The 16,094-nt window shown below is 48.7% G+C and overlaps 9 protein-coding genes across 9 annotated transcripts; 5 read left to right on the top strand and 4 right to left on the bottom strand.

Moving 5' to 3' along the window:
• Positions 1 to 629: 629 nt before the first annotated feature.
• Positions 630 to 1,584, top strand: EURHEDRAFT_412529 (uncharacterized protein; the record flags this gene model as incomplete). Its single annotated transcript, XM_040781930.1, has 1 exon — positions 630 to 1,584. A coding segment is annotated over one exon (282 nt), but the record flags the coding sequence as incomplete, so codon positions are not given.
• A 546-nt stretch (positions 1,585 to 2,130) lies between these two features.
• EURHEDRAFT_68466 (uncharacterized protein) lies at positions 2,131 to 2,871 on the bottom strand. Its single transcript, XM_040787624.1, has 2 exons — positions 2,316 to 2,871; positions 2,131 to 2,262 (listed from the first exon to the last, which is right to left on the bottom strand). The coding sequence occupies exon 1, from the start codon at positions 2,727 to 2,729 to the stop codon at positions 2,367 to 2,369; it is 363 nt and encodes a 120-aa protein (XP_040638892.1). The 5' UTR covers positions 2,730 to 2,871; the 3' UTR covers positions 2,131 to 2,262; positions 2,316 to 2,366.
• A 142-nt stretch (positions 2,872 to 3,013) lies between these two features.
• EURHEDRAFT_456044 (NADH:flavin oxidoreductase/NADH oxidase) lies at positions 3,014 to 4,383 on the bottom strand (the record flags this gene model as incomplete). Its single annotated transcript, XM_040784326.1, has 3 exons — positions 3,014 to 4,051; positions 4,110 to 4,157; positions 4,213 to 4,383. 3 exons carry the CDS (start codon positions 4,381 to 4,383, stop codon positions 3,014 to 3,016), a joined length of 1,257 nt encoding a protein of 418 aa, XP_040638891.1.
• A 242-nt stretch (positions 4,384 to 4,625) lies between these two features.
• Positions 4,626 to 6,663, top strand: EURHEDRAFT_412528 (argininosuccinate synthase). The gene is made up of 6 exons (XM_040781929.1): positions 4,626 to 4,968; positions 5,020 to 5,061; positions 5,117 to 5,137; positions 5,190 to 5,261; positions 5,313 to 5,384; positions 5,445 to 6,663. Exons 1-6 carry the CDS (start codon positions 4,911 to 4,913, stop codon positions 6,428 to 6,430), a joined length of 1,251 nt encoding a protein of 416 aa, XP_040638890.1. The 5' UTR covers positions 4,626 to 4,910; the 3' UTR covers positions 6,431 to 6,663.
• EURHEDRAFT_386515 (putative salicylate hydroxylase) lies at positions 6,634 to 8,523 on the bottom strand (the record flags this gene model as incomplete). The annotated part of the gene is made up of 7 exons (XM_040779688.1): positions 8,205 to 8,523; positions 8,129 to 8,154; positions 8,025 to 8,101; positions 7,914 to 7,971; positions 7,128 to 7,866; positions 6,739 to 7,073; positions 6,634 to 6,674 (listed from the first exon to the last, which is right to left on the bottom strand). The coding sequence occupies exons 1-7, from the start codon at positions 8,249 to 8,251 to the stop codon at positions 6,634 to 6,636; spliced, it is 1,323 nt and encodes a 440-aa protein (XP_040638889.1). The 5' UTR covers positions 8,252 to 8,523.
• Positions 8,524 to 11,318: 2,795 nt separating this feature from the next.
• EURHEDRAFT_456407 (NAD(P)-binding protein) lies at positions 11,319 to 12,183 on the top strand (the record flags this gene model as incomplete). The annotated part of the gene is made up of 3 exons (XM_040784350.1): positions 11,319 to 11,769; positions 11,832 to 12,040; positions 12,094 to 12,183. 3 exons carry the CDS (start codon positions 11,319 to 11,321, stop codon positions 12,181 to 12,183), a joined length of 750 nt encoding a protein of 249 aa, XP_040638888.1.
• A 27-nt stretch (positions 12,184 to 12,210) lies between these two features.
• Positions 12,211 to 12,759, top strand: EURHEDRAFT_68371 (uncharacterized protein). The gene has a single exon (XM_040787623.1). The coding sequence runs from the start codon at positions 12,333 to 12,335 to the stop codon at positions 12,645 to 12,647; it is 315 nt and encodes a 104-aa protein (XP_040638887.1). The 5' UTR covers positions 12,211 to 12,332; the 3' UTR covers positions 12,648 to 12,759.
• A 382-nt stretch (positions 12,760 to 13,141) lies between these two features.
• Positions 13,142 to 13,990, top strand: EURHEDRAFT_515497 (uncharacterized protein; the record flags this gene model as incomplete). The annotated part of the gene is made up of 2 exons (XM_040786386.1): positions 13,142 to 13,870; positions 13,925 to 13,990. 2 exons carry the CDS (start codon positions 13,142 to 13,144, stop codon positions 13,988 to 13,990), a joined length of 795 nt encoding a protein of 264 aa, XP_040638886.1.
• Positions 13,991 to 14,753: 763 nt separating this feature from the next.
• On the bottom strand, positions 14,754 to 15,923 carry EURHEDRAFT_515496 (zinc-binding alcohol dehydrogenase family protein; the record flags this gene model as incomplete). Its single annotated transcript, XM_040786385.1, has 1 exon — positions 14,754 to 15,923. One exon carries the CDS (start codon positions 15,921 to 15,923, stop codon positions 14,754 to 14,756), a length of 1,170 nt encoding a protein of 389 aa, XP_040638885.1.
• Between the last annotated feature and the right edge of the window lie 171 nt (positions 15,924 to 16,094).

Below are 16,094 nucleotides of genomic sequence, written 5' to 3'. Positions count from 1 at the left end.
ATCAACCAACACACTAATGTCACATGCTCACATTCCTTGGCGGCAACAGCGCGGTGGTAATAGATTCCATAGGTCTTACCATCTCTAGACTCTATTGATCATCTCATCTCACTACATCCTATTCCCTGCGATTTTTTTCCCAACTTGACTTGAAATAGTTTCAGATGGAAAACTGACACGTATCGCCTGCCTGTGTGAACAAGGCCGTCAGCAACCTCTCTTTTTACAGTATTGTTTGTCAGGCAGGTGCATTTCTAATTCTTATTAGGCAGGTGCACTCCTTGTTCTCATCAGGTAGGTTCACATCTGTAACGGCTCAGCCCAGCACCTTCATCAGCAAACATCATCAACACGGCAAACAATGCCATGGAAGCAACCAAGGCAAACAAGCTGCTTAGCGAGACCACACACAACCATATAGGACTTCTTCATGTAAATAGATTTGCCTCTTCTCTTTTCTTCTCCAGATTCGATATTCTAGTTGATGGCTACACTGGTTTAGATAGGAATATCACTTCATTAGTATCTACTGGTCCGAGCTCGTGACAGTAAAGAGTCAGTTGATCGCTCTTTCCCTCATATAGAGAGGTGCACAAGCAAGATTTCGAACCTATTGAACACAATTACAGAGGAAGGAAGTATTTCATTTGATCTCAATGATGCAGACATCAGGTTCTGTTATCAGAATGGTTGGATTCACAGGGTAGCCCTAGATGGTGAAAATATTGCAGTTCTGCCATCGCGCTTACATGAAAAGTAATTCTTCTCATATGCCCCTATTGTTTTGAACTGACCATATTAGGTATATTGAATACTCGATTGGCACAATGTCAAAACCCCTGCCTGCCAGATTCGACTCGCTACAGAAATCATGCAAAGAGATTCTCTGCAAATTCTCCATCATGAACTTGAGGCACTCAGTTGAGGGCAAAAAAATGTCAACTGCATCACAGCCCAGACCTATGGAAGCCCAGTATTAAGCTGAGTTCTACAGGGGATTTGTCCATACAGCAGGGCGAGGTGTACCGATATCCACTGAATGGTCAAGAACCAGGGATGGTCGAGTGGATTTCTATATCCCAGAAAAGAAATGGGCGATTGAATTGTTGAGAGATCATATTGAAGTCAATGAACATATCTCTCGATTCAAGGACAGTGGGAAATATCATCCCTGGCTGAAGGAGAAAATGGTCAAGGATTGGATCATAATTGACTGCGACTTCTTTACCAACCAAAGGTGTGTTCTTACTCAGCGTTTAATTTAGTAGCCATGATTTATTCCACTAACAACTTATAAACTTCTCTGAACCTAAGTTATGGCATGCTGTGTTCGCCAATAATTATTCTAAATTGCAGTTGTATAACCATCAGCAAGCTTTTATGATGTCTGTGCATCTACATAATTGAGAATAAGCAGGGATGATATTGCTATTACACTGCTTACTTGCGTCTGTCTTTTATTGTGGTATCTTTGTTAGCTGCAGCCAACTTCTGACTATCAAGCAATCAAATGAATTCACCTCGTTTCCTTTGTCTTACCCCTGTGGCTTCTTCTCTTTTCTCCTCGGGGTCGATATTCTCGTCTTATGGCTACCTAGTTTAGATTGAGAATAACGCTATCTCGTTTTATCTACTAGACTGAAACTGTGACAATAAGGGCACAAGTGAAAATAAAAAGCAAAAGTTGTATCGATGTCTTTCCAATCTCCTGTGGATCTCAGCCTAGCTTATATGATAAGTCGACGATGTTACATAAGTATGGTCGTGGTTGATGGAACCATTGCCTAAGCTCATGTTTTATAGTCCCAAAGATCTTCCATTCAGTCTCAACCTGTTGAGGGATAATTCGACATATATGATCCTTAGTATATGCCGCTGCAATCATCGCTACATATACTCGCCATTTTTCGTTTATGAGAATCGGAGTAATCGCAAACACTACAAATAACAAGACAAAAGAAATAATTCATCAATCCCACTGCTTAATTTTCAAAGCATATCACGACCTTCCTCCTTCCTAGCAGAAATTTTTGTCTCGAATCAAGGCATCCTCCATAAGCTGGTTCCCAGATGCAAGCAGTTCGTAATGGATCGCTAGGTTGTCATTACTTCTTCGTTGCATAACTCACGAGAGACCAAAGAAGGTAGCTCATTCCTACAAGCAAGATCACAGCTTGACTCGTAATTTGGAGAGTGGACAATCTGACTGTGACAGAGTCGATCACTGGCTGAATCCGGACGCTTATATTTCTCCCACAATTTCTGTTCCTTCTTAATATTTCCATTGATTGTGAGAAGATGGCTTTTAATCTCACATTGAGTCTTTAGTCCGTTCACTGCCGCCCGCAGGATAGTAGGTGGTTGGTTCAAGAAGCCTGTTGGGTAGAAGCTCTGACCCTGGACCGTTTCCCAAAGTCATACTGAAATAAACCACCTTGTCCATTATTAGAAATGCTGACCACAATATCCCGAAGGCAGAAACCATGCTTTCCACTTGGCATACCGCCGCTGATGCCGAATATCAGGCCAAGTCGAACATTCGGGAAGCTATGCATCATGTCTCCTGCCATTCGTGCTGCGGAGGTGCCACAGTCACCCAGGGGCATAACGGCAATAATGACATTATGCCTTCCGGTCCTACCCAGGGTATAGTCTTTTTTTTTTTTTTTATTGTGGGAAGTAATCCGGGTAGTCGTGCTTTTCATCCAGGAACACTTGAGTAGCAACATATTCGGTGGCGATGGCGCAAATCCAGCCAACAGTGTACTCCTTCGGGTCGGACATCACGAAACAAGGTTGATGAATCAATTTAATTGTTGGAATGACAAGTTCTTTTGGGCGTTTGAATCAATTCGCACTAATGTAGAGTGTGCGGGGCTCTGTTCAGTCTCACTTGCTGTCTGACAAGCGACAATCTTCTGGGTCACGACAGGTATTTGCATAGAGACTCAGGATGAAAAATGATCTATGCATTCCGACTAGTCACTTACATCTATGTCTATATATGCAACATCTACTGCTGACTCTTCTTCGACTTCAGGAACGGACCACCCCCACGAGTACCAAATCCCCACCGGATCTGGTTCGACATGGAGATCTCGACATCCAATTCCTCCGCCCAAGCCCAAGCCAACCCGGGATTCTTCTGAAAGGCACGCCCAATAAGGACAAAGTCCAGTCCGTCCGTCTCGAGCAATGAGTTAGCTAGCTGCGCGGAGTTAATCATACCCACAGACCCAACGGAAACCTTGTTGCCAACAGCCTTCTTTACAGCAATCGCGAACGGGGCTTGGAAGGCAGGAGCGGCGTGAATGTGCTGGTCCTTGTGAACACCACCGGAGCTAACGTCTATCAGGTCAATGTCGCCGCTGTCCGCGAGGGCCTCCGCGAGCTTAACGGTATCCTCGACGCGCCAGCTGGGGTCGTTAGGGCGGGATTCCTCGAGCCAGTCAGTGGCGGAGACGCGCAGGAAGACGGGCATGTCCTCTGGGACGGATTCGCGGGTGAGTTTGGCGATTTCCAAGGTCAGACGAATACGGTTTTCGAAGCTGCCTCCGTACTCGTCGGTACGCTTATTCACGGAGGGCGAAAGGAAGGACATGAGTAGGTAACCGTGGGCGTTGTGAATCTCGACAAAGTCTGCGCCAGCGCGCACAGCACGCTTGACGGCGGCAACCCACGCGGCCTTGAAGGCTTCAATGTCCTCCTTGGTCATTTGTTGAGGGATCGGGCAGTTGTCCGTGAAAGGCTCGCTGCCAGGACCCTTGACATTGTCGGGCCAGCCGCCAACTTTCTCCGATGCGGCATCGTTGAATGAGAGCCAAGGGGCAACAGTGCTGGCTTTACGGCCGGCGTGCGCAATCTGCACACCGATTATTTGGTTCTGACTATGCACAAATTCAATGATGCGCCGAAGAGGCTCGATCTGGGAGTCTTTCCAGAGACCAAGGTCCTGGGGAGTGATACGGCCTTCAGGTTGAACGGCGGTGGCCTCGACCATAAGGAAACCGGGACCGCGCTGGGCAATACCACCCAGGTGAGCCATGTGCCACTGCATCCTTGTCAGTCACTGTCCTTTTGTTCTCGTGAATCCTTGCAAAGTAACTCACATCGGTCATATGTCCATCATCACCGGAGTATTGACAAAGCGGGGAAAGCTATGTTTGGCTCCGTCAGCAACATGTCCAACCAAGCAATGTCTCACAGGCTTACTCCGATGCGATTGTGGAAGGTAACACCCCTTAGCGATAGAGGCTGGAACAGTTTCGGGGGACCAGAGCCATCGGACTGGGGGATTGCTGCGGAGCCTGCCGGGGGGATTTGAGCGGGTGTGTAATAGGAAATGCCCGAGGCGGCTTTGTTTTCGATGTCTGGGAACGGCATGTTCTCGTTATTCAGTATAGCAAAGTTGGGAAGAATAATGTATCATCAATATGCGCTTGGGGGGGGGGGAAGAGGGAGAGAGATATAGGAGAGATAAAGCTCCACCGGATTAGAAATTCAATTGTACCGTTGCAATGATGTCAGGCAATCGACCGCGGTACAAGCCGAGTGCCGATATGTAGCTCTAAATTGGGTAGTATGGTCATTCTTGGTTCATCTACAGGGACAGAATATATATAAGAGACTATTCTGCATAATAAGTGATTCTGGATTTTGTATACAGGATAAGCACCACCTTCCTAATATGGCATAGACACCTTATGCCCACTTATGTCAATTTATGCCTACTTATGCAGGTCTTATCTAATATATCAACCCCTCATTCTTATCTTATCAGCGAACCGACTTCGGCGAGCCAAGGCCGCCCACCGCCCGCACCCGCACTTTGTCCCGCCAATTTTTTATCTACGCCGCCGTGACTCAACTCTTCTCTCCTCAATTTATCCAATTCAACCAATTCATTCAAAATGGGCAAGGGAACTCTCGTCTGCGCTTTTTCCGGTGGCCTCGACACCAGCATCATCCGTATGTCTTCATCCTTTTCAAAGGATTTTGAATGCCGCTAATGGGTTATAGTCAAGTACCTCATTGACGATGGGTGGGATGTTATCTCTTTCAGTGAGTGCCCTCAAATTACTTATACATTGATATAGACAGGTGCTAATGAGAACAGCCGCCGATGTTGGTCAGGAAGGTAAGAAGTAGGATAACGTCGCAACACCGGAATCGTTCTAACAATCCCTCAGAGGACTTCGATGCTATCCGCGAGAAGGCCTTGAAGCTTGGTGCTAAGAAGGCTGAAGTTGTCGACCTGCGTCGTATGTATCCATTGGACAATGATAGTTGAGTAGGGTGACTAACCTGAGCAGGGGAATTCGTCGATGAGCTTTGCTTCCCCGCCATCGCCTGTAACGCCATCTACGAGAACGTTTACCTTTTGGGTATGTCGATTGAACCGGTTGGATTGTATCGCGGAAATATCGAATATTGACAGAAAATAGGAACTTCTCTTGCTCGCCCCGTCATCGCTCGTGCTCAGATTGATATCGCTAAGCGTGAGGGCGCCGTTGCCGTCTCTCACGGTTGCACCGGCAAGGGTAACGACCAGGTCCGTTTCGAGCTTGCTTTCTACGCCCTGAAGCCCGACATCCAGGTCATTGCCCCGTGGCGTGACCCCGTCTTCTACAACCGCTTCGCTGGTCGTAACGCCCTGCTCGACTATGCCGCTGAGAAGGACATCCCCGTCACCTCCACCAAGTCCAAGCCCTGGAGTATGGACGAGAACCTGGCCCACTGCTCGTACGAGGCCGGTATCCTGGAAGACCCCAACACCACTCCCCCTACCGACATGTGGAAGTTGACTGTCGACCCTCTCAAGGCTCCTGAGCAGCCTGAGGACTTCATCGTCCACTTTGAGAAGGGTATCCCCGTCAAGCTCGAATACACCGAGAACGGTCAGCAGAAGACCGTTACCGACTCTGTCGAGCTTTTCCTCACAGCCAACGCCATTGCCCGTCGCAACGGTGTCGGTCGTATTGACATTGTTGAGAACCGTTTCATCGGTATCAAGTCTCGTGGCTGCTACGAGACCCCTGGTCTCACTCTTCTGCGCGCTGCTCACGTTGACCTCGAGGGTCTCGTTATGGACCGTGAAGTCCGTGCTCTCCGTGACCAGTTTGTCACCGTCAACTACTCCAAGATCCTGTACAACGGCCTCTACTTCTCCCCCGAGCGTGAGTTCCTCGAGTCCTCCATCACCACCTCCCAGAAGAGCGTCAACGGCCAGGTCCGCTGCCGGGCCTACAAGGGCTGCGTCTCCGTCCTCGGCCGTTCGTCCGAAACCGAGAAGCTGTACGACATGTCCGAGTCCAGCATGGACGAGATTGGTGACTTCTCTCCTGCTGAGACCACCGGCTTCATTACCGTCTCTGCTATCCGTCTCAAGAAGTACGGCCAGATGAAGGCCGCTGCTGGTGAGAGGCTGTAAAGTCAGACTTTTGATCATGTGTTCTATATAAGATGAGCATTTAATGTGTAACGCAATAAAAAGCATATATGTTTGGTAGCATTCAAGTGTCTTTTGACATTAGACTGGAATTCGGTGCTGTGAATCCGTATATTTAGATTATAATACAATGCTCGCTTGTAAAAAAAATGCCTCCCGGTGCATCCTGGAATCACTGCCTGCCTTCACAGGTACGCGCTCAACTTGGACTCATCACCGCAAACCTCTGCTCAAGTGTTAGTCTCCCTCCAACACCACATATCTCAAAAACAAAGAGAAAATGAACTCACCCCTCCAAGCCCCCGCTGCCGCCTTCTCCGCATCCCACCCCCACAAAAACCTCTGCGTTTCACGATCACTCCACCGATCTGGATTCTTACCACTCTCCCTCATCGACACGCGGAACTGTTCATCGCGCGCAACCTGCTCCGGCCCATCGGGGAAGTGCAGCGGCGTACGGTTCTCGGTGCCAGATTGCTGGACGGTCTCCGCGCGCTGCTTGCGGGATTGCTCGTAGGCGGATAGGGCGAGCGGGATTTGGTTGTGGGTATCAATGGTTGAGAGGAGGATGCCTAGGGCTGCGGCATCTTCGACGGCTTGGGCGGCGCCTTGGGCGATGTAGGGGCTGTTTCTGTTAGTCTGGTTTGAAAACAGGGAACTGGAGGGGAGGGGGACTAACAGCATGGGATGGCAGGAATCACCGATAAGAGCAACAGAGCCACGAATCCATGTCTTCAATGGCGAGTGCAGACACAACTTCCACTCCAGGACATCATCATCAGGAACCAAGTCAATCAATTTGGTCACCTTGCTATCCCAACCCCGGTAATCATCAACCATCCTTTGCTTCGACCCCTTCGTCGTCCACGACTCCTCCACCCCATGCCGGTCCGGATGAATCAGCACAACATTATACAACTCATGCTTCCGCACCGGATACGCAATCACATGCCTATACGGCCCAATCCACCTCGTCGCCTGCGGCTCCCGAATAAGCCCCCTCAACTCCGGGTCCGCCTCCATAACACTCCTGTCCAGCATAATCCGATACGCGGCATCACCTGTCGGCTGCGCTTTGATACTATCATCTTCAAGCAATTTCGCGCGGATACCAGATTTGATACCATCAGCCCCGATAACGACGTCACCGCGGACGATTTCTCCATTAGCAAGGATTACAGATGGGGGGTCAAAGGTTACGTCTGTAACAAGGGAGTTTTCGCGTAGGGTGACTGTTTCTTGAGCTAGGGCACGCTCTATGAGTGCATTGTGCAGGTCTGCACGGTGGATGACGGCTTGTTGGCCGTAGGTTTTGTTGACTGGCATTGTGTTTAGGAGAGTGCCGTCTTGCCAGCGGCGCACGTGGATATGCTCGAGGCCGACATCTTGTGCATGGATTAGGTCGGAGATGCCCCATTCTGCTTTGTTAGCTGTGGGTTCACGTTAAAAGAGGGGCAGTGCTTACTGTCGAAGAGTCTCAGCATGTTAGGGGAGACTTGGATACCCGCACCGACTTCGGCAAGCTATTGAGATGTTAATTTCTGCAATAACTGACTGGGTTGCATTGCATGCATACTTTTGGCGCGGCTTCAAGAATAGTGACATTATGTCCACGCATACCCAGAGTCAGAGCAGCGGCCATACCACCGATACCTGCGATTCATGAGCATGCTGTGGTACCCCAGAGAACGGGATGCATACCGGCCCTACATAAAAAATTAACACCAAATCAATAATCAGGAAACGGCAAACTTACCCAACAACAACAACCTCAAGAGGCGTCTTCGCTCTCGGAACAGCCATAGCGAGTGTGCAATTAATCGCCTCACGATAAGAATATCGTATTACAAGAATGCAAACAGTTTCCCGAAGCAGTGGAGCAGAATAAGATCCGAAGGGCAAAAAAACTCTGATAGTGCAGTTTTCTCCGGGAACAAATATTCTCAACTAAAACAGGAGGATTTTCCCTGGCCAAAATTCTACAGACCAAGACTAAAGGAAAGGGAATTGAAGACAGGTCAAGCTATATATCCGAACCCCGTGGATAACTAACCCAACAAACGGAACGGCGGCAGAAAAACCTTTTCTCCACATCCCATGGCAATCCTGGACGGGGTTACGAATATGTCCTCTTATTTTTTCTACTCCGATCTCCGGCTTGGTTTATCATTGATAGACTTTCATGTTTCGGGGGCTGTCTCCGAGCTACTACTTGCAATTATGCAGCTCGGCTGCGGGGATACATAATCAGCTTCAACTACACAGCATTCATTCAAAATACTACAGGGTATTGTGGTACAGCATAATTAAAATCGATTCTCAATTCACAGAAAAAAGGAATATGATCATCACGCGCCAGCATAATCCACAATCATGACCCCCGTATTCGCCGCTCGGTAAACCCCGTGCGTGCTCGTGAATTCTGGTTCCATATCAACACCCTCACCCGGCTGTTGTGCGCGCCGCTCATCTGCCGAAACCCACCTTCAACCACCAACACCCACAATCTACTCACCTTCAAAGCATATCCCAGAACTCGTGTCTGCGGTTTCCGAAAACGGAATGTATAGGTAATTGCTGCTGATGATCAGTTGAAGGGCGGAGAATGGGGGTGGTGGATGGCGGTGTTGGCTTGATGTCGGTAATGGCTGGAGGATTCAACTGCCGATGGAGGTGTTTTTGATATCAGGTTGAGGTAAGGAGTTGTTCTGTAAGTCTGAATATTTGGTATAGTAAATTATTACCTACTCAGATTGTGTTACTGCCATGACCGGTTTCACTTTTTTGGGTAGTGATTGGTTCATTCTTGCTGTGATGTCTCGATTTCCGCATACAACGCATCGAGTCTTGCTGGGAGGAAATAGCAATAAGCGAATGTATCACTCCGGGAAAGACATGGCGAGGTCCATTGCTGTAAACTGGCCAAGGGATGTCCTTATTCACTAATTTCGTAATCGCTCACCAATCGCTCCCAAGAAGTAACGGCCGAGATGCCAGTTTTCAGTCGACTGCAGATATCGTCCGTACTATACGAACTCTGTCACAGCAATAACCGCTCCAGTCGCTTCAATAATGGAACTTGATAATATCATAATAGCAATGGTCTTTCATGTTGCTCTTAACCGTTTGACTGCTTTTTGACGCAAATCCGCAGCTCAATACGGCATTCGACACGGTGATGGTTGCAACAGCAAGTCATGCCTGAATCTCAGGAACAAGGGAACCATGGAAGCTATGTTCAAACTGGAGTCGATAGCTTTGCTAATGCGGACTGGTCGTGTCTGATGACAACTAGCAGCGATGGAAAGAGAAACCCCCCTGTGTTGTGGCCATAAGAAAATCTGCCCGCTTTCAACAATATCTAACTTGATATGACTAACAATGAAAGCTTGTTCCAGGGTGAGCATGGGTATACACTCATTTTTCTGTAAATTGGGGAATCAGTCGTAAGTTATATTTACCTGGATGTCACTACAGGCTAACACTGTTAGTGTAGCACGTTCTTAATAACAACGATACCAACGATTCGCTAGCAGCATGTTTCTGACAAAGGTGATCTAATGGAGGATAGCTGCAGAGTCAATTGTTTGACAAGTCTCGCAGAACATCTCCAGCTTCAGGATAGGGTAGTGAGAAGCATTCTAGCGTTTTGCATTACCAAGAAAAACATCTAGCCACACCGGCCACTTTCGCTACCTTTTCCGTTCCAGTGAGCTCCGTCACCCAGGAAGACAGCTGGGTACGTGATAGTGTTGGTTCGAGAGCAGAACTATGATTTCTGACGTATATGATGATTTATGGGCCCCGTGATGGATGAGTGCTTTGTCTTCATGGACCTCCTGGACACAATACTTTTGTGCCGGACATCCCGCGGCAAGCTTCATTGCGCGACTGATACCAGAGGACTTGAAATTAATATCAACGTCAACAATTGAAAGAAATCCTCGTATACACTAGAGTGATTGTTCTATAGACGTGGCTTCGCGAATGCGGCTTTCTCTTCTGTGCTTGTGTGTATGCACTAGGATTGTTACCTGAGACATGTTATACTCATATCTTAAATTGGTTGTAGCAGCCGCATGAGAGAGCCATGGAACCTTAGCAAAGCTTTTGCTTTGGTTTGACAAGCTCATTTGTTAGGGACACTCCCAAAGGAGAGAATCAAGAAGCTTATGTGCAGCTTTACTTTCACTGGCATATATAGTAAGCTTCAGTCGTTGCCGCCTCGAACATATATGTAGTTGTGATCAGCTGGAATTGGTCGTGTGCAATCTATGACATTTTGCACACAGAATTCCTTGATGATGACGTTGCTATGTTCTTGTTCTATTGGGCTACTTTGATGCTTATTGTAGCAAAGGCTTGTGGTGAACATCTGAAAGCGAATGCGTACCTGTGGTGGAGGTCTAAAATCCTATAGCAGCATCTTTTCATGATATACTACCAGCTCGAGATACCCAGCACCGTGATGTTGAAACAAAACGTGATGTCTGGCTTGTCTGAGGTTCTTCTGAAAGCCACGCCTGGACGGACATCATTATACTGTATGACTCAGCAACCTGTGCATGGCACCTTTTCCATCTTTACCCTACTAGCCTTTCTTAACCTTGGCTTTTTATGACTTGATATTGGCATGTTGTGCTGTATATTTCTAGAATGAATAACGTGGTTTTGGGAGTAACTAGCTCTAACCACATCCTGCGCCAAACAAACCAGAATATTTACAGGGAGAGATTCCAAATTATTTTCCCTATGATGCGGTCTCGGAGGTCCGAATCACCCCGGATTACCGTAATCCGTCGACGTCATCAGAATCTATAAACCCTCAATCAACCCACCAAAGCTATCAGTAAAACCTCCAGCTTTCTTAATGTCTCCTACAAGCCCGAAAACAATCGCCATAATCGCCGGGGCAGGCCCAGGCACCGGTGCAGCAATTGCACGCCGCTTTGCCCGCGGGTATCCCGTCGTGCTGTTAGCACGTTCCCAAGCTTCACTGGACCCATTAGTTCGCGACATTCAGAAAAATAATGGGTCCGCGCTAGCTTTCCCAACAGATGTGACAGACATTTCGAGTATGAACCGTGCTGTAGCTGATACCAAGGCACAATTGGGCAAGGATGTGCGCGTGGCCGCGGCCATCTTCAATATGGCCAGCAAATTTAGCCGCAAGGGGTTTCTGGATTCACCCCCGGAGGAGTACTTGGGGAGTCTGCATACTACCGTCAATGGGGCTTATAGTTTCAGTCAAGCGGTGTTGCCGTTGATGCTTGGCTCTGATTCCAGTGAGCAGTCGCATCCGCCAACTTTGATTTTCACTGGTAATTCAGTCCCTCTGTTTAATTATTACCTATCTAGAACAATCGTTAATCGTGTCTTCTAGGAGCAACTGCCGCCCTCAAAGGAGGCAATGGACTTGGGTCATTCGCCATGAGCAAGTTTGCCGTTCGAGCCATGGCACAGTCACTAGCCCGCGAATTCGGACCCAAGGGTATCCATGTGGCGCATGCTATAGTAGATGGCATCATTGACACGGAACAAACAAAGGGCTTCCACGAGGAAATCCCTGGGTCTAAGATCAGCCCAGATCAAGTGAGTGTCTGTTCCTCGCGAGAACGTGTTCTGGTATTTAACCATTGATACAGATTGCGGAAGCATATTGGTATTTGCATACGCAGACGAAGACCTCGTTTACGCATGAGTTAGATCTTCGGCCTTATTGTGAAAGCTGGTAAGGAATGTAGATGACATGCTCGAGGATTTAACCTTCTCTGAGTATGCCTTCGAAAAATTCTTGTATCCGTGGGATGAACATGGTGACATGGGACGGAAAGAAAGGAACTGAAAGACAGTTTATTTGCAGATATATAAATATGCATTCCTCATGACAGCAATAATGCCATCCACAGACGATTCTATTCTTCAAATAGCTGCTGAGCGTGGTGCTAATGGTGGGCCTAGGTATAATCAACCGTATCGTTCTCATCTATCGTACATATTATTTAATGACGTTAACAAGTACAGGGTCAATATGAATGATCCCATTCCGGAGATCTTTGAAACTGTGTTGGAAGAGCACAGAATGACTCATGTGGATTGCACACGTTTTGCTGATGATGTCGAGTTCTATGCCCCTGGATATCTTGCTATGGAGGTTGAAGGACGGGCTGTAGAGTATGACCTGGAGTTTTTATTGTGACGTCTTGTGGATTGAAGACCGAAAGTCATGGTTTATGGATACTATCCTGTTGAGTAACTAGGATAATATATTATGCCTGTCGGTGCCATATACAATAGAGGCATGCTCAATCCAACCTCTATTCTCAATATAAAAAAACACATGACTCATATGCAGCTTGATTTAGCGCTTATAATAACTCTGACAAGGCAAATATACATTAACAGAGAAAACTAACTCAATATTCAGACCACATAGCTCCTCTCCTCGGTAGAAATATTCATTTACTATGTAATCGGGGATCTACTGCTGAAAAGTGCTAAAATTACTGTTGGAAATAAATTCAGTAATGTTTCGGCCCTTCGGACACTATTTTAGCCCCGAGCCCGGAACACTGGATAATCAATATGATGTTGCATCATCATTAACAACTTTGAATTCAATTAACCCCGGCTGTATAAATTCTCCTATTTTCCTCTCCGGGCGCCCACTGCACGGATTCCATACATCGCATCATGCCCGGCAAACTCCACGACAACGTCTCCCGTATCAAGGAGCCCTCACCCCTTGGAAAATCCGTCTTCGTGGGCCTCCGCGCAGCAGATGTCTTCTGGCAATACAACCTTCTCACACGAGGATGGGGCCTCCGTCTGATCGAGAAACTTGGTGGCCAGGCCGTATCGCCTTTACACGTCTTCAATCCCTTATCTGTTACCCGTCTACAGCCTTACTTCGGACTAGTTAGTCTGTTGTCTATTGGTAGCAGTGTGAAGCAAATCATCCACATGATCTTTGTATCTGAACAGGCGATGAGCGTTGGGTCTGGTGTTGCTATTCCCGCTTTTAATACTATCTTTAACACGGTAAATACCTTGCTTTCGTTGTGGGCGGTTACGTCGCCTGTCTCTTCTGTTCCTGAATTGGGCACTTTGACCGATACTCTCTCCTCCTCTCCGTTGGTTGCAGTCGGACTGGGTGCTTATGCCATTGGCCTGTTGGTCGAGGCAGTGTCTGAATTCCAGCGGAAGTCATTCAAGCAGGATCCCAGGAACCAGGGGAAGCCGTATGGCAGTGGGCTGTTCTCGCTAGCTACCAACATCAATTACGGAGGCTACACTGTTTGGCGAGCGGGGTATGCAATGATCTGTGGTGGTTTTGCTTGGTCAGCGACGACCTTTGGGTTCTTCTTCTATGACTTTGCGTCCCGTGGGGTTCCGGTTTTGGAAGAGTATATGACGCAAAGAGTAAGTCTATTTTTTTCTGGTCCGTCCTAATATTTTTGACTGATAATGTTACAGTACGGCGATGCATACAAGCAAATCAAATCTCGCGTGAGGTATTCTTTGATTCCGGGGATTTGGTAAGGCACTCATTATACGATACGTTGCAAAAAAGTCCATCTAAGGGATGGGGGAAGTTGTTAAGACTCGGCCATTCGGCCTCCGACTCTGTCAGCTCGGACTAGAGTATTCCTGCATTACACCTTGAATACGCGGGATCTGCAAGGTGCATCCGGGTTCACCTGAACACGAGGAAGCATCCTTTGCTTTCTCGCGCTACGTCTTGTATCTAAAGCCGACGATAGCTGTTCTGAATATTGATAGTCGCCTTTTTCATTTTGGGGGGAACAACAAGACTGCTCAAGGGACCCTTTCTCTTTCCTGGGCTCGAGGCGCAAAATTGATCACGAGGACTACGGCGTATACTCTGTCAACTAAGCGGCTGTGGTACTTCGGGTTCAAGGCCAAGGGTTCCAGGAGCTAACTCCCTCCTAGATCCAGCCCATGTGCTCCCAGAGCCGACCGTTTTGCCAACGGGAGGATGGTGTCAGGCTTCGGGAGTAGGGCGCACCCTCCTGGGGACCAACGACCGGCCCTAGAAGCTACTTTCGGTATCCCGGGAGCTATATAGCTCCCAGAGCCAAATAGTATGTTCCCAGAATTGCTCAACAAGGAAAAATTCGTGACAATGAGCCATGTACCATACCAACAAACAGGGGATGGGAGGCTCCTAGCTGTAGCGGTGCGAGCCCCCTAATCCCCTACTGAGTGGACATCACATCTTCTTACCTAAACACCTGTGTCAATCCTTTGCATCAAGTACCTGGCGTCAGTCTCCCAGATACTCTCACTCCGCAACTTCAACAACCAACTTCGTACAACTCACCCCCCCGCGTAGCACATCCAGCCCAACATTAATAGCCCCTAAACCTTTTCCCACGACCCTCGGCTCCGGGCTCGGCCTGATTGTCCTGTCGGCCAGGTTCTCCCTCGACGTTGCCATCCAGTATCGGAACTGAGCCAACCTCTCCCCTTCGTCCGTCGACGGCATCACAAAGATGGTTTCCACCCCATTCACCTCCTCCGCATCCGGAGGAATAACCGGCGCCGAACCGATCTTCGCCTTCTGGTTCTCTCTCCCTTGGTCATCCCCGAAGAAAGCGTTAAGCACGGCCTGACACGGCGCCAGCTGTCCCGTGGCAAGAAAGCAATGCCGAATCACTAGGCCGTCCTCTCTGGCCGCCGAAACAATCGCATCCACAACCTGCGGCTTTTTGTAATTGAAGACGCGATCCGCGCCTAAGGAGCCTATGTACTTCTGATTCGCCGCACCGGCCGTGGCGTACACGGCGGCGAAAGAAGAGTCGCGATCTTCCCGCAGCAGCCGGGCGCTTTGCACGCCCATCGTCCCTACGCTAGAGGAAGCGCCCCAGATTAATAGGGCGTCTCTCTTTTGTTTCTTATGTTTCTGAGTTCCTCCACTAGTGTCGACACCGAATGGGGTAGCGGAGACGGAAGAAGAAGCAGTGGCTTTTCCCACCCGTGAAATTCCCATGGCATCCCACGCGTTAAGGGGTACCTCAACCGCAACGGGCAAAGTTGCCGCTTGGTTCCAAGAAATACCCTCATCCGGAAGAGGCAGGGCGTGCTGCCAGGGGACGAGGCACCGCTCCTGAAAGGCGCCGTAGTCAGGGTCACAGGACTTCCAGACAGAGGCGGCGTAGGCGGCGACGCAGGTAATCCCCGGTCGGAAAAAAGGGCCCGGACCTTCATCGGTAGCACCGGCAGGGACGTTGTCGCCGACCTCAAGGACTAGCCCCGAGATGTCGAAACCGATGACCGTGGGGTAGGTCGGTATGAAGAGGCCTTGATCACGCATGTAGCCGTCTGCCGGGTTGAGGGCGACGGATTTGACCTCGATGAGGAGCTCACCTGGGCCTGGTTTCGGCGTGGGGCGGGTTTGGAGCTCGAAGGGCTCACCTTTTGCGAGGGAGACGGCGGCGAGGTGGGTGGCCATTCTGGACTACTCGAGGACGCAATGAACGTCGAACCGAAATAAACAGAGGGCAATTCAGGTACTTGTAGAACGAATGGACTACATAGGTGGAGTGAGCACTCTGTAAAAGTATAATTGATACTGCATCGCTCGGGACCATACTCTTCGAATGACAGGTCAGCCCCCTCAAAA

Source organism: Aspergillus ruber (assembly GCF_000600275.1).
Source record: "Aspergillus ruber CBS 135680 unplaced genomic scaffold scaffold00013, whole genome shotgun sequence".
In the NCBI taxonomy this organism is placed as follows: Eukaryota; Fungi; Ascomycota; class Eurotiomycetes; order Eurotiales; family Aspergillaceae; genus Aspergillus; species Aspergillus ruber.
The sequence above is the reverse complement of the archived record's forward strand: the minus strand, read 5'-3'. Positions and strand labels throughout refer to the sequence as shown.